Below are 21,365 nucleotides of genomic sequence, written 5' to 3'. Positions count from 1 at the left end.
CGGTGTGGGCACACGTAAGTGCCCCATCACACATACAAGTGAGCTTGAGAGTGTGTATTCCTGTGCACTGTGTGCACACCTGTGACCCCTTCAAACCCCTCATTTGAGAATCAAATGATGTCGGAATGGACTCCACCTTGAATGTCGATGGCCGAGGTCAGGGCGCCTGCGCCCCTCCCCTCCCCCTAGGCCTCTGCCCAGGGATCTCCTGCACTGGGAAGGGGAGGGGTGGGGATAGGGGTGGAGGTGGGGTGATGGACTGAGATGAAGGGCAGGGAGGGCAAGCGGGCATTCTTACTGATAGGGGGCAGTTAGGGAGCAAGGCTCCAGGGAGAAGATGAAGCCAGAGGCGGAGGAAGATGGGTAAGAGAGTGAACCCTGTGGCGGGCCACAGCCGGAGAGGAACAGGAACCGCAGTGGGGACGCCCTGGTCCCCGGGCCCACAGCATCCGGGACGGACGCGCAGTAGCGCGGGCCGGGAACTGGGTACCAGGGCGGGATGGGTGAGAGGCTCTAAGGGACAAGGCAGGGAGAAGCGCAGCGGGGTGCGGGGAACCGCACGCCCTCCCTTTGCCTCTGCTTCCCACCCCGAGGCGGCGGGGCGGGCGGGCGCGGTTCCGGGGGTGGGCGGGCTGGGCGGGGCGGAGGCGGGGCCGCAGCACTGGCTTCACCCAGCCTCTCCCGCCCGCAGCCAGAGCGAGCCGAGCCGCGGCCAGCTCCGGCGGGCGAGGGGAGGGGGGCGCTGGAGCGCAGCCCCATCAGTCCGCAGAGCGGACCGAGCTGGAAGCCGAGCGCTGCCGCGGGAGGCGGGCGATGGGGGCAGGTGCCACCGGCCGCGCCATGGACGGGCCGCGCCTGCTGCTGTTGCTGCTTCTGGGGGTGAGTGTTAGCCGGAGGGGGCCCGCTCCCTTTCCTGGGATCAGAACTCCGAGAAGAGCCGAGCGCCGCCACCAAGGAAACAGAACAGAGCATTGGGGTCCCAGTTACTGAGGGTGGGTGGTGGGAAAGGACCTCTGATGCCGGGACCACGAAGGAGGGTCTAGGGTTCCCGGAGCGCAGAGGCGACTCTCCAGGGTGGAGATGCGGGCAAGACCGGAGCACGGATGCCGGTCCTCAGGTACCGCAGGGGGCGGTGGGGGAGCTGGGAGGGGTCTTTCAGGAGGGGGCATGGGGCTCTCCGATGCCCAGGTTCTTCGGAAGAGGACACTCGAATGCCGGGATCCCGAAGGGACTTTCCCCTCAGCATCTCGGTCTCTGGAGAGTCGTGGGACAGAACCAAGGCGAGAGAAGGAGGGGGAACTGGACGGGGACTAGAGATGAGAGGGGCGAGCTGGGCTGGGGCGGGGAGCCCGGGACGACGGGATGGAACAATGGAGGAGGTCGGAGGGACTGGAGGCAGAGGGGACCCGGCAAGGACAATGGGGACCGGCCAGACAATGGGGGGGAGGGGCGTCGGAGGGAGAGGTTGGGGAGCAGGAGAGAGGTTGAGAAGTGGGTTAGGGAGGGCAGAAGAGGGGCGACGGCGAGGGCGGCAGACAGATGGAAGCAGAAGGAAAGGAGACAGAGCGGGGTGCGGACCCTGAAGTGGTCGGGGTCCCGCCTGCCCGCTGAGGGACAGTGAGACGAGAAGAGAGAGCAGAGGCTTGGACATTTCCAGCGCCTGTCCCCGCGCTCCTGCTCGCGGCCTCTCCCAGTCCCGGAATTGGGGCTGCGGATCTAAGGCTGGGAGGGGAGTGCCCACTTCGCCGGGGCGAACCCGCTCCCGGGGTTCCCCCACGGCCGGCGGGCTCCTCCGACGCGCGTGTTCTCACGGCTTGAAGCAGCGCAGCGGATCGCGAGGGACGGAGCGGGTGTGCCCCTACCCGGGCTGGCGGTGGCTACGTCTCGGGGTGCAGAGCGCCGGGGCGCACTAGGCGGGGACCCTTCCTGGCCGCGCGCAGCTCTGGCTACGCAGGCGGGAGGCGGCAGGCAGGGGGCGCTGCGGGGCGAGGCAAGTGCAGTCCGCCGCTGCCTGCCTACGAGTCTGGGGCTGCGCGCCGCTCCCCACCTAGCTGCGCGACCCGAGCGCCGCGCCCACCGCGCTCCGTGGGCTCCCGCTCCTCGAAGGGTCGGGATCCGGTCTGAGCCTCTCCTGGCTCTCGGTGCAAGCCGCTGGGCAGCTAACGAGACGGGGGCGCCCGGACGCCTCGGATTCTGTAGCGCGGTATCCCGAGCCACCGACTCGGCAAAGGTCGGCGGGTCCTCCGGGTGGTCCGACGAGATTGTCAGATGTGGCCTGCTTTATGGCCATGAACCGAATGCCCTGGAAGTCCTGGCAACGGAGGAGGCGTCTTCACTCTCCCTGCCAGCATCTTTCATCAGAGCACTGCGCCCCAAATTCCGGCTTTACAGATACGGAGACTGAGGCTCTGAGAGTTTAAACGACTTGGCCAAGATCTCACAGCAAGTTGGGCCAGAGTCGTGGCTAGACTCCCCGACCTGATTCCCAGCTCGGTACTCCCCCACCTTTTCAGGGGGCAGCCGCTGTCCCAGCTCGGGGTCACGGCTGCGTTTCCCAGCGCGCGGGGGGGGGGGGGGTTGACACTGTCCCCAGAGTCCGTCGGCGGTAGAGCCTGCGGGTGAGGTGGGCAGAGATTCTGTCCGGGTGCGGGCCCCAGCCCGAAAGCTCAGCCCCAGTTCCCTGGAGCTGTCAGGACCTGTGGCTGCGTCCGGGGATTTGGGAGCGACCGCGGGCACGTCTGCTGACTAACGCCGCTGGTTAGAGACGCTGCTCAGACGCGGGTGGGCGAGCGTGGACCAGGAGAGCGGGGAGGAGGGACCGGATCCCAGAGGGGCAACGACTTGGGCTCCGGGTCTGGGCAAGAGCGAGGGTCCCCGCGCGAAGACCCAAGGAAGGAGGGGAGCTGGGCTTGGAGGACCTGGGCGCTTGGGAAGGTGTACCCCAACAGGAACCTGCCGTCTGCAGCCCCTGCGGCTCCCGCCTCCGCCTCGGCGCGCGGCTGCTAGGTCTGGGATGGCTGTGCGCGGTCCGAGTTTCTTCCTGGGCCGCGGTGAGAGAGAGAGGGCTGAAACCAGAGCGCGTCCCGGCGGGTCGGCTGGCGGGCCGCGCCGGTAATGGAGGCACTTTGTCATTCAGACGTCTGTAACCAGAGCCGCCGCGCTGGCTAATGCGCCTAATAGGGATGGAGCGAGGGCAGCAAATGGGCGTGCGTGAGCGGCCGGGCTGAGCTGGGTGGATGGTGGATGGGGAGGCAGCTCCGCGGGGGACGGGCCCCTACCGCACTGTTCCAGCCCAGTCTGGCTCAAGCGCCTCGCTTCTTCCCTGGGGGACCGCGTGGGGAGGCGGGAATAATCGCATGTGCTGAGTTCCTACTACGTGCCTTGCACTTCCCTGGTAGTTTCTCTTGAATTATTTAATCCTTATAAGGTCCTAGCAAGGTGAATTTCGTTATTCCCACTTCGCAGTTGAGGAAACAGAACCTTCTAGACTTTCAGGCCCGAGACCAGGCTCCCCCAGTGAGTCAGTGGTGGCGTCTTTGTTGGAACCCAGGATGCTTGGCCTGGGATGTTCTCTTTCCTACATATGCCAGGCTCCCTCCCGCCCCCTACCTTCTAGATCATGGAAGGAGTCGTGGCTCTGAGAGATTAAATCGTGCCCTATGCCTTTGGCCCCACACATTTAGATCTGAGCCCCTTGTCCACACGCAGAGCCCCTTCCCCCTCTCAAGTCTCTATGCTACTTTATCTTGGGTAATTAGCTCCTTTCCTCCCAACGCCTCCCCTATCCAAAGGGAGTGAGGGGTATGTGCCAGTGCCTCCCCTGGGTTTGCATCGACCTCAAAAGGCCCTCCAGGTGTTTGAAAATCTCTCCCATCCCATGGCGGTGACCACGGCCCCATTCACTTAAGAGCCCTTTGCTGAAGCTGTTGGAATGGCCAGGGCTGATTATACTGAAACATTCGTATGGTTTCAAACACTTTCAACTATTTTGCTGTTTCTCTCTTTTCTCTAATTAAAAAAAAATAAAAATTCTTAAAAGTCAATTCATCTAAGGATCCTTCCACCTTAGTTCCTTGTAAGCCTTGAAATGGCCAAAACAAAAAGATTACAAGCGTTCTTAAAAATGAGATGAAATCATTCTGTCAAATGTGAAATGACTAAGTGTAACACATACAAATTTCAGGGAAATTTATCTGTCATTCCTATAAATTAATCCTTTTGGATCTGATTTTGGAGCAATTAGCCTGAATGTTAGTCACCCCTCCCTACTTGGCTAAACTCACCCCTCCTGCCTGGGGTCTCCTTAAGATGAGATGCTTCTTTGATAACTAACATTTATTAAATTCCTACTATAGACCAGACATATTTGCATAAATTATTTCACTTAACTCTCCCAGCAATCCTGGGCAATAGACATTATCAACCCAATGTTTTAGGTGAGAAAAACTGAGGTTTAGGGAAATTAAGTAATTTACCCTAAGCAACATACTATTAAGAAGCAGATCTAGGATTTTACAACATAGGGAACATAAAACAAGGACAGGAAATGCATGGTTACTAATTATCTGGCCCCTACTCCAAATGCAGTTTTTAAGAGAAGAGAGAGGACCTCAGGCTGCAGCAGGGAGAACAGGTTTCTTGGCAGGGGCATTTGCACAAAGCTCCCACACCACCCAAGACCACTGTAGACAGATCTCCTCAGCTGTCCAGAGCCCAACTAACTGGAACACAGCCAATGGCCACAAAGTAGACCCTGGAGGACAGAAAAGAGGGGTCCCAAAGTACATAAATACCTTATTTACTTGTGTAATACTTACAGCAATCCTATGATGCAGGTACTGTCATCATTACCTAATTATGACCCAGGACAAGTGTGGAGCCAGGATTCAGAGTGGCGTGAGAGTTCACAGATTGTATTCAGAGGCTTGCCTCCTCCTGGTTCAGATCCTATTTACATACCTTTATATTTTTTATTATTTTTATTTTATTTATTTATTTATTTATTTATTTTGAGACAGACTGTCACTCTGCCACCCAGGCTGGAGTGCAGTGGCACGATCTCGACTCACTGCAACCTCTGCCTCCTGGGTTCAAGCGATTCTCCTGCCTCAGCCTCCTGAGTAGCTGAGACTACAGGCGCCCGCCACCACGCCTGGCTAATATTTTGTATTTTTAGTAGAGATGGGGTTTCACCGTGTTAGGCAGGATGGTCTCGATCTTCTGACCTCGTGATCTGCCTGCCTCGGCCTCCCAAAGTGCTGGGATTACAGGCGTAAGCCACCACGCCCAGCCGGCACATGCCTTTCTACCAAGGCGAGTTCCACAGTTTCTGAAGATTCAATTAGACCTTAAATAGATTAGCGTGGTGGGGGAAGGGTTGCTTCAGGTCACACTCTGGTAGCAGCAAGAAGTGACAACTGATACCTTGACAGGAAGGGAGGAAACAGAAAAGCTATATTAAAAAAAAAAAAGGCTGACAGGAGAACTCAAAAAGACAAAAGTGTGGTAATTTGGGAAAAGAACACAAGAGTTTCCCTGTATTGCAGCCCAGAGTAATCGCTGGTGTAAATACAGAGTCCCTGAGTCATGGGAAGTCAGGAAGCTTTGCTCCAGAGACAGGGAAAGGTGCAGCCACCATGGTGAAAAGCAAAAATGATGAGAGCAGCAAAGCCTGGCAGTCTGGAATCTCGGCTAACCAACAGTCGCTCTCCCAGAGTTCTGGTTAATTGAGGTCATACAGTATTTTCATGTATTTCAACTCCACGCGTGTATGCATTGTGTCCCTACTGCATGCCAGATACCGCATCAGGCCCTGGGGCAATCCAGCTCCCTCAGGGAGCTGACAGTCCAATGAGGGAGTCTATAAAGTTCAGGCCAGACAAAAGCAGAGAGAACCGGAGAACAGGCTGGATGTGTAACATGGCAGCCCCACCTAATCTGTGAGCGGTGGGTGCAACAGGACCACTTCCTTGAGGAAGTGACATTTAAGCAGAGCCCTAAAGGATGAAAAGAAATCAGAACAGGCCCTTCTGGAATCTTGCCTCTTGAGGGAAAGCCTGCATCTGGGACCCTGAGGCTCCTGGTCTGCAGATGTTCCCAGCACTGAGTGTGTTGCTGCCCTGGAGGAGGTGCGGCAACACCAAGGTTCCCCCTCCTCTGTTGCCTGTGCCTGTCCTGCTGGTCTCATGAGGACCACAGACTCCCTCCTGGGTTGATCCAACCTGTCTATCCCCCTGACTCCTCTGTTTCCTTCCCCACCAAACCCTGATGAGGCCGCAGGATATTTTAAAAGGCTGGAGGGAAAGGAGTGTCTTGGCCATGATCTGGCCAATGTAGAAGAAGCAGAATGCCCAAAACAAGCTTGTAAAGCTTCCCTCTGGTCCCACGACCCCAGAGCCCATACTTCTCAGCATCAAATGAGGGCTGCATGGTCTGGAGCTAGCAAAGCAGGCTTTGGAGTTTTATTAGACATTAAGTTTTTTTTAAAGGAACAGAAATATAAAGCAAGCCTCCACCAGCCCCTCCCCCTGGGGAATCTGGTGTTAAATTGTTATATCCACGAGCAAAGATGCTTCAGTGGCAGGAACCTGACTCCCCTTTCCCTTGGTTCCAGCCCTGTTCCCAGTGGCCACATGGGGGAGGGGGAGGACTGGTGGCTGGAAATCAAACCGTGGCAGGGCAGGGCTGCTGGGTGGTGAGAGCAGCCACTGTCCCATCATTGATAACAGTTCTCCCTTTCTCTCCATCTTGGTGCGAGGCTTTTGCCAAATGGCTGGTCTTTTGCCCTGGCACCAGGCTGTTGCCATCTCTGTAGAGAAATGAAGACTCAGAGGGAAGATGGGCAAGCAAGACCCCCAGTGTAGAGTCAGGATTCAAACCCAAGACCCTGGCCCTCTCCTTTCTGCTCTTGGGCATGGACATCTTCCATTTATTATTTAATATGTGGAATTAAGGACCTGGAGTAAGGCCCTGCTGGCCTTTGTTAGAAAAAAGGCCCTCCTCTGGGTAGATACAACCCAGCAGGTGCAAAGCTTAGCGAATGGAGTTTGGGATAGGTTTCAGCTCTACTTGCCCCGTTGGCTGGGAGCCCTGTGCAAGCTACAACCTGTCCAACCATTCATGACATCCCTGTTGGTAGGCCCTCCGCTGGGCCTCCGGCCACCTTCCCCATGTGGTGTATCCTTGGGATTCCAGGAGTTACTGTAACCCCAGGATGAACTTTGCAGAAGGTCAGCAGCTGAAGCTCTGACCTCACACCCCCAGCAGCCTGCAGGGGCACACTGTCCCTCACTTGCCTTTCCCCTGTCAGCTTTGATTTCCTAACGCCTCCCTGGTGAGCTCATCCCAGCCCAGGTGGTTCTAATAGAAGGCAGTGGGAGGAGGGTGTTTGATTCCCCGGAAGAACCCCCGCCAACCCACCCCAGCTTTCTCTTGCCAGTCTGACCCTCCGATCTCCCTCCATCCAGGTGTCCCTTGGAGGTGCCAAGGAGGCATGCCCCACAGGCCTGTACACACACAGCGGCGAGTGCTGCAAAGCCTGCAACCTGGGCGAGGGTGTGGCCCAGCCTTGTGGAGCCAACCAGACTGTGTGTGAGCCCTGCCTGGACAGTGAGTAGAGGGTGGCGGGCAGGAGGAGGGGAGAAGAATGGGAGGGAGGAGAGGGGTGAAAGGGAGGGGCGCTGGGGAGAAGCATGCCCAATAGAGGCCTTATAAGACCACTACTGTAAGGTCATCAGAAGTGGGTCTGACCCAGTGTAGGAGGCGCTTCTCCCAGATTCGAGAAGCTGAGAATGGAGAAGGGAAGTGTGCAGAGGGAGGAGGGGAACCCCATGGGGGATCTCCAAGGGGTGCCCATTCCCAGCTCTGGAGAAGGCAGAGGCTTGGTAGAAGAGTGTGGCTGGGCAGGGAGGAGTAGCTGATGCTAAGACCAGCTAAAAATGTCATCTGCACTGCAAAATCAATGGCTGCCACTTATCCCCGGTGTGTTTGGGGGAAGGGAGAGGAGGATCAAATCCTGGCTGCCCTGAAGGCTGACCTTGGGGGATCCTGGGGGTGTGGCTGTTCCTCCCTACAGGCCAACTCTTCTCCAGCTTTGACCAGGAAGCAGAGTTTTCCCGAGGCAGCAGGGATGGGGGTCAGAGCGCCATGAAGACGTCCTTACTGTGGGGTGACAGAGGGGAGGGGAGACGGGGAGCTGTGCCCATTCCCGCCTGGGATTTCTTCCTTCCTTCCTTCCTTCCTTCCTTCCTTCCTTCCTTCCTTCCTTCTTTCCTTCTTTCCTTCCTTCCTTTCTCTCTCTCTCTTTCTTTACCTTTCTTTCCTTTCCTTCCTTCCTTCCTTCCTTCAACAGAGTTTTGCTCTGTTGCCCAGGTTGGGAGTGCAATGGCATGATCTCAACTCACTGCAACCTCCACCTCCTGGTTTCAAGTGATTCTCATGCCTCAGCCTCCTGAGTAGCTGGGACTACGGGTGCATGCATGCCACCATGCCTGGCTAATTCTTGTATTTTTAGTAGAGATGGGGTTTTACCATGTGGACCAGGCTGGTCTCAAACTTCTGGCCTCAAGTGATCCACCTGCCTCAGCCTCCCAAAGTGTTGGGATTAGAGGCGTGAGCCACCGTGCTCGACCCTGCCTGGGATTTCTTTCAGGAGGGGAGAGAATCTCATCTTCCTGGGCTGGTGGGTCTGGGCCCCTTGGCCCCAGTCTTGTCCAGGGTCTGAATTCCCTCATGCTTTTGAGTCAGGAGTCTCGGTCCCTGATCGGTGCCCCCAGTCCTCAGTTGCTGCCTTTGGGCCGTGGGCTCCCTGCCCTTTTCCTGACTCCCTGCCTTCTACCTGGCACTCGATGCCCACCTGGAGGGCTCGAGGGAACCATACTCAGATTATTCTTTAATCCGGCTGGGAATAAGGGGATAGAGCTGGGGCCTCTGAACCCACCTGCGGACCTAGTGTTACCTCTGGATGTCCCCCCGAGTCTATCTGTCCTTCAGGCAACCCCAACTCTTGGTGTTCCCCAGACACACTGTTTTCCCATCTCTGTGCTTGTGGATCCTATAACACCATTCCCCAGCCAAGAAATGCCTGGGCGTATGTGTGGAGGTGGGACATCCTCCAATGCCTTTGCCGTCTTGCTTCATGGCCACCTGCTCTGGCCCTGGTCTAACAGGGTTTCCATTCCAGGGTGGGGGTGGCCAACCATCAGCTATCCCAGAACCTCCAAATCTGCCTCTCTTGCTTCCTAGACTCCAGCCCAGGACTCTCCTCCCAGGACCTAAATGATGGGAACCCTTTCCCTTCAGTCAAAGGACCTTCAGCAGGAGGTGGGGCGGAGGACACCAGGAGAGGGAAGTTCCAGAATCTCTGGAAGGGAAGGGAGGCAGGCAGAGAGGTGGCTTTGAGAATCCTCCCTTCCACTTCCTCCCTCCCCTCCATTTTCCCCTCTTTCCCTGTCTCCCCCTCCTCCACCTCCAGCTGTATTAACAGGCTGCCTTTACAAGCCCACTTTATGGGACGGAGACCCCAGCGGACTTTCCCTCTACCCTTAAAACGTTTCCACAAGGAAACCTATTAAGCCCCTGCCTTCATTCTCTGCCAAAAAAGACCACATTTTTCACACCACCTAAAACCCTCTCCCAGGAGTTTTCTGCTAATTTTCTGTGTTTTGCCATGAGCAGGCTTCTCCTCTTCCCCTCCTGTGTGACTAGACTTACCCTCCATCACACGCCAGCCAGCCAGGACCCTCTTGTTTGTATAGCTCAGACATCCTGCCTTTGCTGTTTGTGTTTGGACGTTCTTTCTGCTGTCTGACCATATTCCTACCACCAAAGTTCAATGTCCTCATCGCTCTCCACCCCCATGGGGCCCAATCTTTATAGGATCCCAACTATGTGCCAAGGCTTTATGGCTGAATTTCATTTATTCCTCACTACAACCCTGTGACTGCAGATATTGCTCCTTATTTTTACAGAGAAAGAAAAAGCTCAGAGAGGTTAAGTAAAACACCCAAATCACACAGCTTATAAGCAATGGAAATGGATTTTGAATCCAGATCTGCCTGCTCCTAGGAAAAGGGACACAGGGTTCCTCTGTCAGAATTCACTTGAAACTGAAGTCTCCCTCCAGGCCCTTCTTCCTGGGTCTTTTCTTCTCTCCTCTACCCTTTTTCTTTTCTTTTTCTTTCTTTCTTTTTTTTTTTTTTTTTTTTTTTTGACAGCGTCTCACTCTGTCACCCAGGCTGGAGTGCACTGGTGCAATCTTGGCTCACTGTAACCTCTGCCTCCCATGCTCAAGCAATCCTCCCACCTCAGCTTCCCGAGTAGCTGGGATTACAGACGTGCACCACTACACCCAGCTAATTTTTGTATTTTTTTGTAGAGATGGGGTTTTGCCATGTTGGCCAGGCTGGTCTTGAACTCCTGGCCTCAAGTGATCTGCTCGCCTTGGCCTCCCAAAGTGCTGGGATTACAGGAGTGAGCCACCACGCCCAGCCTTTGTCCCCAGTTCTGCCCCTTTCACTTCTCTCTGGCTTTTCCTTCTTTGTCTCCTCATCCCCCCACCACACCCCCGAAGCCAGTGACCCCTTGCTCCATCTTGTCTCTGATGCCTTTGAATAATGTTGAGACCCCCCCACAGGCCTCAGTTTCCCCCCAATGGCGCTTTAGCCTTTCTGCTTCTGTTTCCACATTCTGAACAATCTGTCCTTCCCTGGTTCTCAGGTTCCTAAATCTATGCTCTTCCTGTCCTTGGAGCAAGGATAGGTCCTGCCAGATCCAGGGTGGCACAGAGTTCCCCACCCAAAGCTGGAAGGGGTGAAGAAGATCTGGCCCTGTTCCTTCCCCTCCCTGTACAAGGAGGCAAGGACCCTGGCATGCCCGGCCTCCTTCTCCTTATTCTGGAATGCACATCCAGTAATTAAGAAAACATGAGTGAAGAATGAGCTTGGACATCTCCCTTGCATCCTGGCTGAAAGGGCAGAGGACGCATGTGCAGATCTCAAAAGGGTGATCATATAGTTGTGCAGCTTGTGTACTGCTCAACAATATCCATCTGAGAGAGTGAGTGTGGGCTAAGAGCCAGCTCTCTAGCTTCAGTGGCTCCTGCCTTACCTGAGCCCTCTTGCCTGCAGGTCCGTCCCCACCCTCAGGATCCAAGCCCTTCAGCAGCGTGGGGGTAGTGCCATGGGTGGGAAACTCTGCTGTCTAACCCCGGTCACTCCCATTAAGGCTGCATCTGAGCCCACACCTGTGTGGAGAGGAACTGAAGGCAGATGAGGCAGGAGGCTCCCTAGGGGAAGGCCTACCTTGCCTGGACTGGGTTAGCAGCCCAGCTCTGGCCCGCGGGGAGGGCTGGGTGGGAACCACGTTCGGATTATTCCTTAATCATTCTGGGAACATAGTACAGGCCTGGGAACTCTCAAAGAGAATTTGCCAAGAAACTTAGCGGCACCAGCTGGGTTATGCCGGAAAGCCTCCCGGCCGGCCAGTGCTTCTGGAGCCTGGAGGATGCGGCTCCGGGCCTCCTCCCGCTTTCCCAGTTGGCTGCCACCAACTTTCACAGGCTAGGGGTCAGGGTCCCTTGGAAGAGGGTGGGAGCCGATGAGAAGGCTGAAGGAGGAAGTCAGCGTCCTGGCAGGCAATGGGGGAGGGAGAGACTCCAGCTCCTGCGTCCCGGGTGCCCAAAAGAGCAGACGACTAAATCTGGTGTCCGCTGCGCTCAGGCGTGACGTTCTCCGACGTGGTGAGCGCGACCGAGCCGTGCAAGCCGTGCACCGAGTGCGTGGGGCTCCAGAGCATGTCGGCGCCATGCGTGGAGGCCGACGACGCCGTGTGCCGCTGCGCCTACGGCTACTACCAGGATGAGACGACTGGGCGCTGCGAGGCGTGCCGCGTGTGCGAGGCGGGCTCGGGCCTCGTGTTCTCCTGCCAGGACAAGCAGAACACCGTGTGCGAGGAGTGCCCCGACGGCACGTATTCCGACGAGGCCAACCACGTGGACCCGTGCCTGCCCTGCACCGTGTGCGAGGACACCGAGCGCCAGCTCCGCGAGTGCACACGCTGGGCCGACGCCGAGTGCGAGGGTGAGTGCGGTTCGGGGGGCGGAGGGAGTAGGAGTGCGGTTCGGGGGGCGGAGGGAGTAGGGGTGCGGGGGTGGGCTGGGGGCATAAGGAAGGGCGCTCTCTGGAGGTCGACAAGGACCTTGCCTGGCCTGCTGGGGCAGCTTTGTGACCTTGAGGCAGCGTGCACCTTCCCTGAGCTTCAGTCCTTTCCTGGTAACCTAAGGGAGGAGGTCATTCCCGATCCTGTCTCAGCAAAGAACCCCTCTCTGTGTTTCCTTCTTTGGGCTGCTTGGAAAGTGGGCGTTCTCAGCGTCCCAGGCCGCGGGTACTACATTGTAACTCATCCTCCGGGACGCATTTCTCTGTGGCTTCCCGCTAGTGATTAGCTGAACAGCAAGCAGCTCGAAGGTGGCCACTACCCCCAGGGCACAGAACGGGAGAGGTCTGACCCATGAGGCAGGCTTTCTGAACTGGAAGAGCAGCTTGAGGACCCTCAGGAGCTGGGACCCTTTGACTCTGAGCCCTGGTCTAGGTCCATGGTGGGTTTTGGCTCTGGGACCTGAGATGGAACCCACCCTGTCCTTGACTGACGTTAGGGAGTCCACTCCTGTCTCTGGGCCTCGGTTTCCTCACTGGTCATATGGTTGCCAGGGTTGTTGCGGGTTAGGGAATACAGTGGGGCTGGCCCACTTCAGCTTGCCCTGTCTAGGGGAGGGGTCAACCGTGTTCCGCAGTTTAGTGAAGGATGAGGGGCGTGCAGGGAACACTAAGGAGGGGCTCTGTGGAAGAAGAAGGAGGGGAGGGGCAGACCTGGGGCTCAAAAGCCCGGGGACAAGGCAGTGCATGCTCGTTGCTGTCAGCTCCAGGGATGGATGGGAGCTGGGCGTGCCCACCTTAGCCAAGCACAGGCCCCAAGGAGATGGGGTGGTTCTTGGGAGAAGGAAGCCCCATGGGAGCCAGGGCAGAGCTGTTTTGGTCTCTGGTTGGTGACGTCCGTCTCAGGGGAGACTGGTGGGCTTTTCCACTTCGGGGAGAGGCTGGCAGTGCCTTTACATCCTGTCCATCATCCTGTGGCCATGCACACATTGAGCTATCTCCCTTTGAGACCTAACCTGCATCCTCAGGTTGCCTTTACCCTGAGCAGGCAATACAGCACCTCCTTCAGTGAGCCCCCAGTTTGATGGGAGAGATAGCCTTCGCCCAGTCTAATGAGAGAGACATGGTGCCAGCACTTAGTCCCCAGCTGAAGGAGAGATAGCTCTCACTTTAGAGATCCCCCATTCTGATGGAGGCAGCAGAGCTTCTGCCTCAGTCAGCACCCAGATCTCCTGCCCCTGGGGACCCTCCAGTCTGATAGGGGCTCCAACAACCCACACCTGCCTTCCAAGTCCTGCCATCTCTGGCTTTAGGAGCTCAGTATGGGGAGGGCTGTTACGCTGGGCTAAGGCCAGGTTGAGCTCAAAGCTTCCTGCCTTGGAGAAGGAATGAGGAGTAGGATGTGGTGGTTCTGGTGGCAATTGCCCTGGGCCAGGAGACAGGCAAGTGGCATCAGGCGCCAGGCAGAGCGCAGGGAGGGTTTCAGCAGCCAGGCATCAGGCAAGCAGGCAGCTCATTTCGGTAGGCAAGTCCAGACCAGCCAGCTGGGGGCGGGGCTGGGGGACTTAGGGGCGCTGCTAGAGCAAACAAAGTTGGTGACTGTGGGAGGAGCAGGCTTTGTCTTTTGGGGCATTCACAGATTCCTCTCAGATACCAGCCCACTTTCCCAGCCACCCCGAAGGAGGAGGGTGCTCCTGAGGGAGTGTTCATCCCAGACCCTGTTCCCCTTTCAGCTTCAGGCTCTGAAGGGTTAAATGTCAGCTCTGGGACAAGAGACCATTTCAGGAAATGGAATTTGATTCTTGGTTTTGTTGCCCCCTCCCCTCCAGCGTACCATACTTTCCCCGCATTTACTTACGTTTCAGGTGTCAACATGGTGACTCACCCACCCTCAGGGCAGAAGGGCTACCCGCTGCCCCAGTGAAATTCGGTTTGAATAGGGATAACCTGGTCCCTCCATGCAGCCCGGAAATGGCTGTCAGGACCTGCCAAGGGCTTAGTAGGTTGGAATGCTAGTGGACATGGCCACATCTGGATCTCATCCCCCCGCCCCCGTCAGAGGGGATTGGAGAGATGAGGGCAGCTCCCCAAGAGTCAGTGCCGCCTCTGGTCTGGCCACGCCTTGCTACCCTCCCAGCCTTCCCCTACCATGCTCTGATCTCGGTGATGGTCTCATTCATTGGGCACCCGGACATGTACACTCCTTCACCTTCTGGCTTGGGGTCAGTCTGAGCTGAGCTGTGTCTCCAGCCTCTGGACTTGGGCTGCCCCCCAGCTTGCCCAGTCCCCTGGCAGAGCAAGAGAAGTCCCTCCCCAGTCCAATGCTCCACCTGGGGCTGCCAGAAGACAGGGCTCTGTCTCCTTCACTACCTCTGGCCCCTCCCAGGACGGAGACGGGGAAGGGTGGTTTGGGTGACAGATGGCAGCCCCTCACTGCTGGCAGCCAGATGGATTCTAGATTCACATCTGGGGGCTTTGCCCCTCAGAAGGTGCTGAAAACGGGCCTTTGAAGCATTTTCATCTTGAGTGGAAGAGGCCAGAAGATGGGTGGCAGCTTCTACTCCTGCTTGGGTGGGCAAAGTGGGGGCTGGGAGGGCAGAGCTGGGAGCAAGTTACCCTCCCCTTCACCCCATTGGCATGTCCTGCCTGCTTTCCCTCCCTGCCCCAGGCGTGGGAAGTGAGGAGGGACGGGGTAGGCAACATTGCCCAGACAAGTATCCCCAGGCCGTCCAGAGCCCACAACCCCTAGCACTGCCCCTGGCTGTGTGGCAGAATGGAAAATCCCACCCACTGGTGCCAGGAAGGGCTGGGTCCCCTGCCAGGGAGGCTGGCAATGCCCAGCTAACATGAGAGGGTCTAGGTGGGTGGCAAGTCACAGTCTCCCCCCACCAGCTGAGGCATTGAGCTGGACCTGCCTCATGGGCCCCTTCTCCACTGGCTCTCTGCTTCCTGACCAAGGAGGGTTGGGGCTACCTGATGCTGTCATCTCTGGTTGGCAGGATCAGGCTAGGTGGGAGCCAGGCAAGACAGGAAACAGAGGCTGGCCACTGTCCAAGGGCTGGCTGGAGGGAGGCAATCCAGCTGCCCCCGCACCCCTCCTTTCCACCCAAGCCTAGAGCCTGAGACATGAGGTCAAAAAGTCGGGGAGTGCTCTCAGGGAGGTGGTGTGGGGGAAGCACCTCTCTGACCAGACCTGTGTACCCTCTTCTTTCCTTAGGACAGGGGTGACTAGGGTCATCAAGGACAAGCTGGGGCCAGAGAGACATTTCCCAGAGTGACTCCAGCTCAAGGCCTCCCTGTGGTCAGGCTTCTTTGTGTGTTTGCTCCTAGATAGGCCTCTCTAGGTACTCAGGAGGTGGAATAGAATTCCAGGACCATAGCCCCAGATGGAAGGGAGCTTAGAGACTGTCTCTCTTAATAGCCCCATTAGATAAATAAGGAAATCGAGGTTCTGAGAGAAAAGGGGGCTGGGCCAGAGTCACCCAGCAAGTCAGTGGCGAAGCTGAAGGAGATGCAGCTCTGTGGGCCCACAGGCCTTGCTCTTTAGCATCATGACGCCATGCACGCAATCCCAGCTGTGCATAACAGCTGGGCACAAGAGCACCTGGAGCCAGGGCGGGAACACAGGAAGAACACGGCAGTGGGTTAGAGCTAAAAGGGAGGAGCGGGGGAAGTGGGTCCTCACTCCTGTGGCCTTTTCTCCCAGAGATCCCTGGCCGTTGGATTACACGGTCCACACCCCCAGAGGGCTCGGACAGCACAGCCCCCAGCACCCAGGAGCCTGAGGCACCTCCAGAACAAGACCTCATAGCCAGCACGGTGGCAGGTGTGGTGACTACAGTGATGGGCAGCTCCCAGCCCGTGGTGACCCGAGGCACCACCGACAACCTCATCCCTGTCTATTGCTCCATCCTGGCTGCTGTGGTTGTGGGCCTTGTGGCCTACATAGCCTTCAAGAGGTAAGAGAGGGCACGGTGGCGACAGAGAGGGGAGATGTTTGCCCTCAAGGAAGACTTTGCTGTGACCTTGACCTGAAAACATACACACCCTTTTAACTCAACCCCAAACCAAGCTCATCCTCACTCATCATCTGCCGCCCCACTCCAGGGTGCAGCAGGTCAGCAGGAGGTGAGGGGAGAGGATCCACCTGTCCTGTCCTGTCCTCTCCTGCCCTGTCCTGGCTCCAGCCCCTCCCACTCCCATGCCGCACCACTCCCTGACTCCCCACCCCCAGCTGCTTGTGTCCTCATCCCCAACCTCCTTCACCCCACAGTCACCTGCGTATGCATATGTCTCTTCCCCTTCGCTTGTCACACTGGGAATGCTGTGGCACCCACATCCAGGAATCCAGGATGTGCACGAACTCCCAGAAGGTATTTTAAAGCTTTAAATGCATTTTCCATTCTTTCTAAAAAAAAAAAAAAATCATCAAAGTAACACATCCGTGTTTAGGAAAATGCAAACAAGACCAATATCTTTCAAAGCAAAAAGTAAAAGCCCCCTTTTATCTCCCCAAATCCTACTTCTCTCCTTATTGGAATCTGTTTGAAATGGATCCTTCCCAACTATTTTCTGTGTGTCTTTTTTATAAACATGTATATAAACCTTTTATAATTACATGTAAACATGGAGGGCTTTTTAGGCATCAGTGAGATCACATTGTACATATTCTACAGCTTACTTTTTTCACTCAATCTCCCTCAGGAGACCTTTCCTCAGGAATGTAGATTAGCTGATCATTTGTAACCACTCATTCAATAGTATGGATGGATGGTAATTTATTTAGCCAGTCCCCTATTGATGGACATTTGTTTTTTTTTTTTCCAGTTTTTTGTTATTGCTTATAATTGCAGAGGAAATCCTTGTATATATCACTGCCCACATGTGGGAGTATTTTAGAAGGGTAGATTGGGAGAAGAGGAGTTCCTGAGCAGTCACTTTTGCTGCACTGCTCATTCCAGGAACATTTACTGAACACTTACAGAGGGCCCCTCTGCCCTCATGGAGCTTTCAGGGTAGGTGGGGGCAGATGTGCAAAGAGGAGCCTTAGATGGTGGGGTGGCGGTTATAATTGGGCACCCGCCATGCCCCTGGCCCTCGCACGGCAGAGCACAGATACTCAGCTGCATCGGCCACTACAGCCCCTCGCCCCCTGAGACCTGGCCTGTCCTCTGGCTCCAGGTGGAACAGCTGCAAGCAGAACAAGCAAGGAGCCAACAGCCGGCCAGTGAATCAGACGCCCCCACCAGAGGGAGAAAAACTCCACAGCGACAGTGGCATCTCCGTGGACAGCCAGAGCCTGCATGACCAGCAGCCCCACACGCAGACAGCCTCGGGCCAGGGTGAGCAGCGGCCCACTGGGGAGCTGAGGCGGAGCTGAGGCTGAGGAAACAGAAGCAATTAAGATTAGACTCCAGGAAGGACTTTTGGGGGGGGGCGGCAGGGCTGGCTCAGCGGTGCCCCTGTATATGGATGGAGAGGCTGGCCGAGGGGAATGGGAGGGAGAGGTCCTCTCTAGAGGAATGACTTGGGAAATGGAGGCTTTTACAAGTTGGAGCATCCAGACTCATCAAGCTAATTGTCCCCCCTGGGGGCTAATTACTGCCCAAAGTAGCTGCAATTAGCCTCCTGCCCTGGACTTCTGGGGAACAAGTAGTTAAGTGTGTACCCTAATTAGTGGCCCATAGCCCAGCTCCGGGACACTTGCTGTAGTTGTCTAGAACTGAGAAGCCCTGTCTCCTCCTCTACCATGATTAATTGCTGGAGGGGAAGAGAGGAGGGATGGGGATAGGGATTGGGCTGGAGTGACAGGAGGAAGGGACAACGAGTCCCCCTAGGTGCCTTCACTTCCTGGTGCCCCACCCAGGACCTTGTCTTGGCCCCAGGCCTCCAGATGGGGAGGAGCACTGCCTCGGCCCTTCTTGGGTCTCACCCCAGTGCCCACTGTTGGGGAAAGGAGTTCAGGGGTAGGACCTGACTCTCCTCTGGTTTCTCTGCAGCCCTCAAGGGTGACGGAGGCCTCTACAGCAGCCTGCCCCCAGCCAAGCGGGAGGAGGTGGAGAAGCTTCTCAACGGCTCTGCGGGGGACACCTGGCGGCACCTGGCGGGCGAGCTGGGCTACCAGCCCGAGCACATAGACTCCTTTACCCATGAGGCCTGCCCCGTTCGCGCCCTGCTTGCAAGCTGGGCCACCCAGGACAGCGCCACACTGGACGCCCTCCTGGCCGCCCTGCGCCGCATCCAGCGAGCCGACCTCGTGGAGAGTCTGTGCAGTGAGTCCACTGCCACATCCCCGGTGTGAGCCCAACCGGGGAGCCCCCGCCCCGCCCCACATTCCGACAACCGATGCTCCAGCCAACCCCTGTGGAGCCCGCACCCCCACCCTTTGGGGGGGGCCCGCCTGGCAGAACTGAGCTCCTCTGGGCAGGACCTCAGAGTCCAGGCCCCAAAACCACAGCCCTGTCGGTGCAGCCCGTGTGGCCCCTTCACTTCTGACCACACTTCCTGTCCAGAGAGAGAAGTGCCCCTGCTGCCTCCCCAACCCTGCCCCTGCCCCGTCACCATCTCAGGCCGCCTGCCCCCTTCTCCCACACTGCTAGGTGGGCCAGCCCCTCCCACCACAGCAGGTGTCATATGTGGGGGGCCAACACCAGGGATGGTACTAGGGGGAAGTGACAAGGCCCCAGAGACTCAGAGGGAGGAATCGAGGAACCAGAGCCATGGACTCTACACTGTGAACTTGGGGAACAAGGGTGGCATCCCAGTGGCCTCAACCCTCCCTCAGCCCCTCTTGCCCCCCACCCCAGCCTAAGATGAAGAGGATCAGAGGCTTGTCAGAGCTGGGAGGGGTTTTCGAAGCTCAGCCCACCCCCCTCATTTTGCATATAGGTCAGTGAGGCCCAGGGAGAGGCCGTGATTCACCCAAAGCCAGACAGCAACGGGGAGGCCAAGTGCAGGCTGGCACCGCCTTCTCTAAATGAGGGGCCTCAGGTTTGCCTGAGGGCGAGGGGAGGGTGGCAGGTGACCTTCTGGGAAAGGGCTTGAAGCCAAGTGAGCTTTGCCTTCCACGCTGTCTCCAGACCCCCACCCCTTCCCCACTGCCTGCCCACCCGTGGAGATGGGATGCTTGCCTAGGGCCTGGTCCATGATGGAGTCAGGTTTGGGGTTCATGGAAAGGGTGCTGCTTCCCTCTGCCTGTCCCTCTCAGGCATGCCTGTGTGACATCAGTGGCATGGCTCCAGTCTGCTGCCCTCCATGCCGGCATGGACCCGGAGCTAACACTGGCACCTAGAATCAGCCTAGGGGTCAGGGACCAAGGACCCCTCACCTTGCAACACACAGACACACGCACACACACACACAGGAGGAGAAATCTCACTTTTCTCCATGAGTTCTTTCTCTTGGGCTGAGACTGGATCCTGCCCGGGGCAGCTGCCAGAGAAGCATCGGAGGGAATTGAGGTCTGCTCGGCCGTCTTCACTCGCCCCCGGGTTTGGCGGGCCAAGGACTGCCGACCGAGGCTGGAGCTGGCGTCTGTCTTCAAGGGCTTACACGTGGAGGAATGCTCCCCCATCCTCCCCTTCCCTGCAAACATGGGGTTGGCTGGGCCCAGAAGGTTGCGATGAAGAAAAGCGGGCCAGTGTGGGAATGCGGCAAGAAGGAATTGACTTCGACTGTGACCTGTGGGGATTTCTCCCAGCTCTAGACAACCCTGCAAAGGACTGTTTTTTCCTGAGCTTGGCCAGAAGGGGGCCATGAGGCCTCAGTGGACTTTCCACCCCCTTCCTGGCCTGTTCTGTTTTGCCTGAAGTTGGAATGAGTGTGGCTCCCCTCTATTTAGCATGACAAGCCCCAGGCAGGCTGTGCGCTGACAGCCACCGCTCCCCAGCCCAGGGTTCCCCCAGCCCTGTGGAAGGGACTAGGAGCATTGTAGTAAATGGCAATTCTTTGACCTCAACCTGTGATGAGGGGAGGAAACTCACCTGCTGGCCCCTCACCTGGGCACCTGGGGAGTGGGACAGAGTCTGGGTGTATTTATTTTCCTCCCCAGCAGGTGGGAAGGGGGTTTGGGGGCTTGCAAGTATGTTTTAGCATGTGTTTGGTTCTGGGGCCCCTTTTTACTCCCCTTGAGCTGAGATGGAACCCTTTTGGCCCCCCAGCTGGGGGGCCAGCAACCCTCCTGTCACCTCCCCTCCTTGCCTCCTGTGTAATCATTTCTTGGGCCCTCCTGAAACTTACACATAAAACATAAGTGATGAACATTAAATAGCAAAGAAAGAAAAATAGTACAAAGAGATTTTCTGGAAATACACATGGTTTGAATTGTTTGGGATTGGGTGTGTGGCAGGGACCCAGGTATAATTTCCAATTCGGTCAATTCCTGCCCTCTTTTCCCCCACACCAAAAGGGGAAGTTTTAACAGAAATCCAGTAAGTTCCCATGTATCACTATGGGGTGAGGTGGGGAAGGAGAAGGGGCCCTTTGCTCCCAGATCTTGCAGAGGGAAAGTGAAAATGGCCACGCAGGAAGCTAGCCAGCTGTGAACTTGACCAGATGTCAGAAGTGAAACTGACCACAGGCAAGTCAGAGGCTCGCCAGGAGGGCCAGGTCACAACCCCACAGCTCCCAGCCACCCACATGGCCTGGGAGACACACACACACATACACACACCACAGAGAGAGAGAGAGAGAGAGAGAATCTGGCTCCAGATGGCCTAGCAGGAGGCATTAAGCAGGCCTGGCCTGGAGTTAGGCAGGCAGGCCCCTCCCTTGTAGCTCTCGTGGGCAGGTCCTAACCCAGGCTCCTGACAGCCTGGCTTCGAGCCCCGCCTGGCCCAGGCCTGGGAGCTCCCAGGGCTGCAGGGCTCCTGGCCCTGGGCCTGTGCCTGTCTCTGAGGCTCAGCCTCAGCCCCTGCTGGTTTGGCCAAGTCCTCCGGGGAGACTGGCTTGTGGTCACTGAGGAAGACAAAGGGAGGCTTGCTCTTCCAGTAAAAACAGCAAACAAGCCTGCCTGACCTCCAGATCCAGGGAGAAGGGCCAGCCAGGCCCAGCCAGAGTCAGACAAGGGTGGAGGGGAGGTTCTCTGTCTTCCATTCCCCTCCTACGCCCCCAGACTGTGAGGGGTGTAAGGAAGATGGAAGATGTTGCGGGAGGGATTCAGAGTAGGTAAGAGAAATAATCCTGGTACTTGGAAAATCAGTGTGATGGGAAAGA

The 21,365-nt window shown here is 56.9% G+C and overlaps 1 protein-coding gene across 1 annotated transcript; it reads left to right on the top strand.

Annotated features, from left to right (window-relative positions):
- Nucleotides 1–687: 687 nt before the first annotated feature.
- NGFR (nerve growth factor receptor) lies at nucleotides 688–20,435 on the top strand. Its single transcript, XM_016931494.4, has 6 exons — nucleotides 688–879; nucleotides 7,467–7,608; nucleotides 11,718–12,077; nucleotides 15,859–16,111; nucleotides 17,334–17,494; nucleotides 18,152–20,435. Exons 1-6 carry the CDS (start codon nucleotides 814–816, stop codon nucleotides 18,451–18,453), a joined length of 1,284 nt encoding a protein of 427 aa, XP_016786983.1. The 5' UTR covers nucleotides 688–813; the 3' UTR covers nucleotides 18,454–20,435.
- The last annotated feature ends 930 nt before the right edge of the window (nucleotides 20,436–21,365 follow it).

The sequence above is a fragment of the Pan troglodytes genome, chromosome 19, assembly GCF_028858775.2.
Source record: "Pan troglodytes isolate AG18354 chromosome 19, NHGRI_mPanTro3-v2.0_pri, whole genome shotgun sequence".
Taxonomy (NCBI): Eukaryota; Metazoa; Chordata; class Mammalia; order Primates; family Hominidae; genus Pan; species Pan troglodytes.
Note: the sequence above shows the minus strand (reverse complement) of the source record. Positions and strands in the feature narration are given on the sequence as shown.

Excerpts from the sequence above, each read along its gene's own strand:
- NGFR (XM_016931494.4), top strand. The coding sequence starts at position 814 with ATGGGGGCAGGTGCCACCGGCCGCGCCATGGACGGGCCGCGCCTGCTG. Across the intron at positions 12,078-15,858 it reads GGCCGACGCCGAGTGCGAGG|AGATCCCTGGCCGTTGGATT; the intron begins GTGAGTGCGGTT and ends CTTTTCTCCCAG. Across the intron at positions 17,495-18,151 it reads GCAGACAGCCTCGGGCCAGG|CCCTCAAGGGTGACGGAGGC; the intron begins GTGAGCAGCGGC and ends GTTTCTCTGCAG.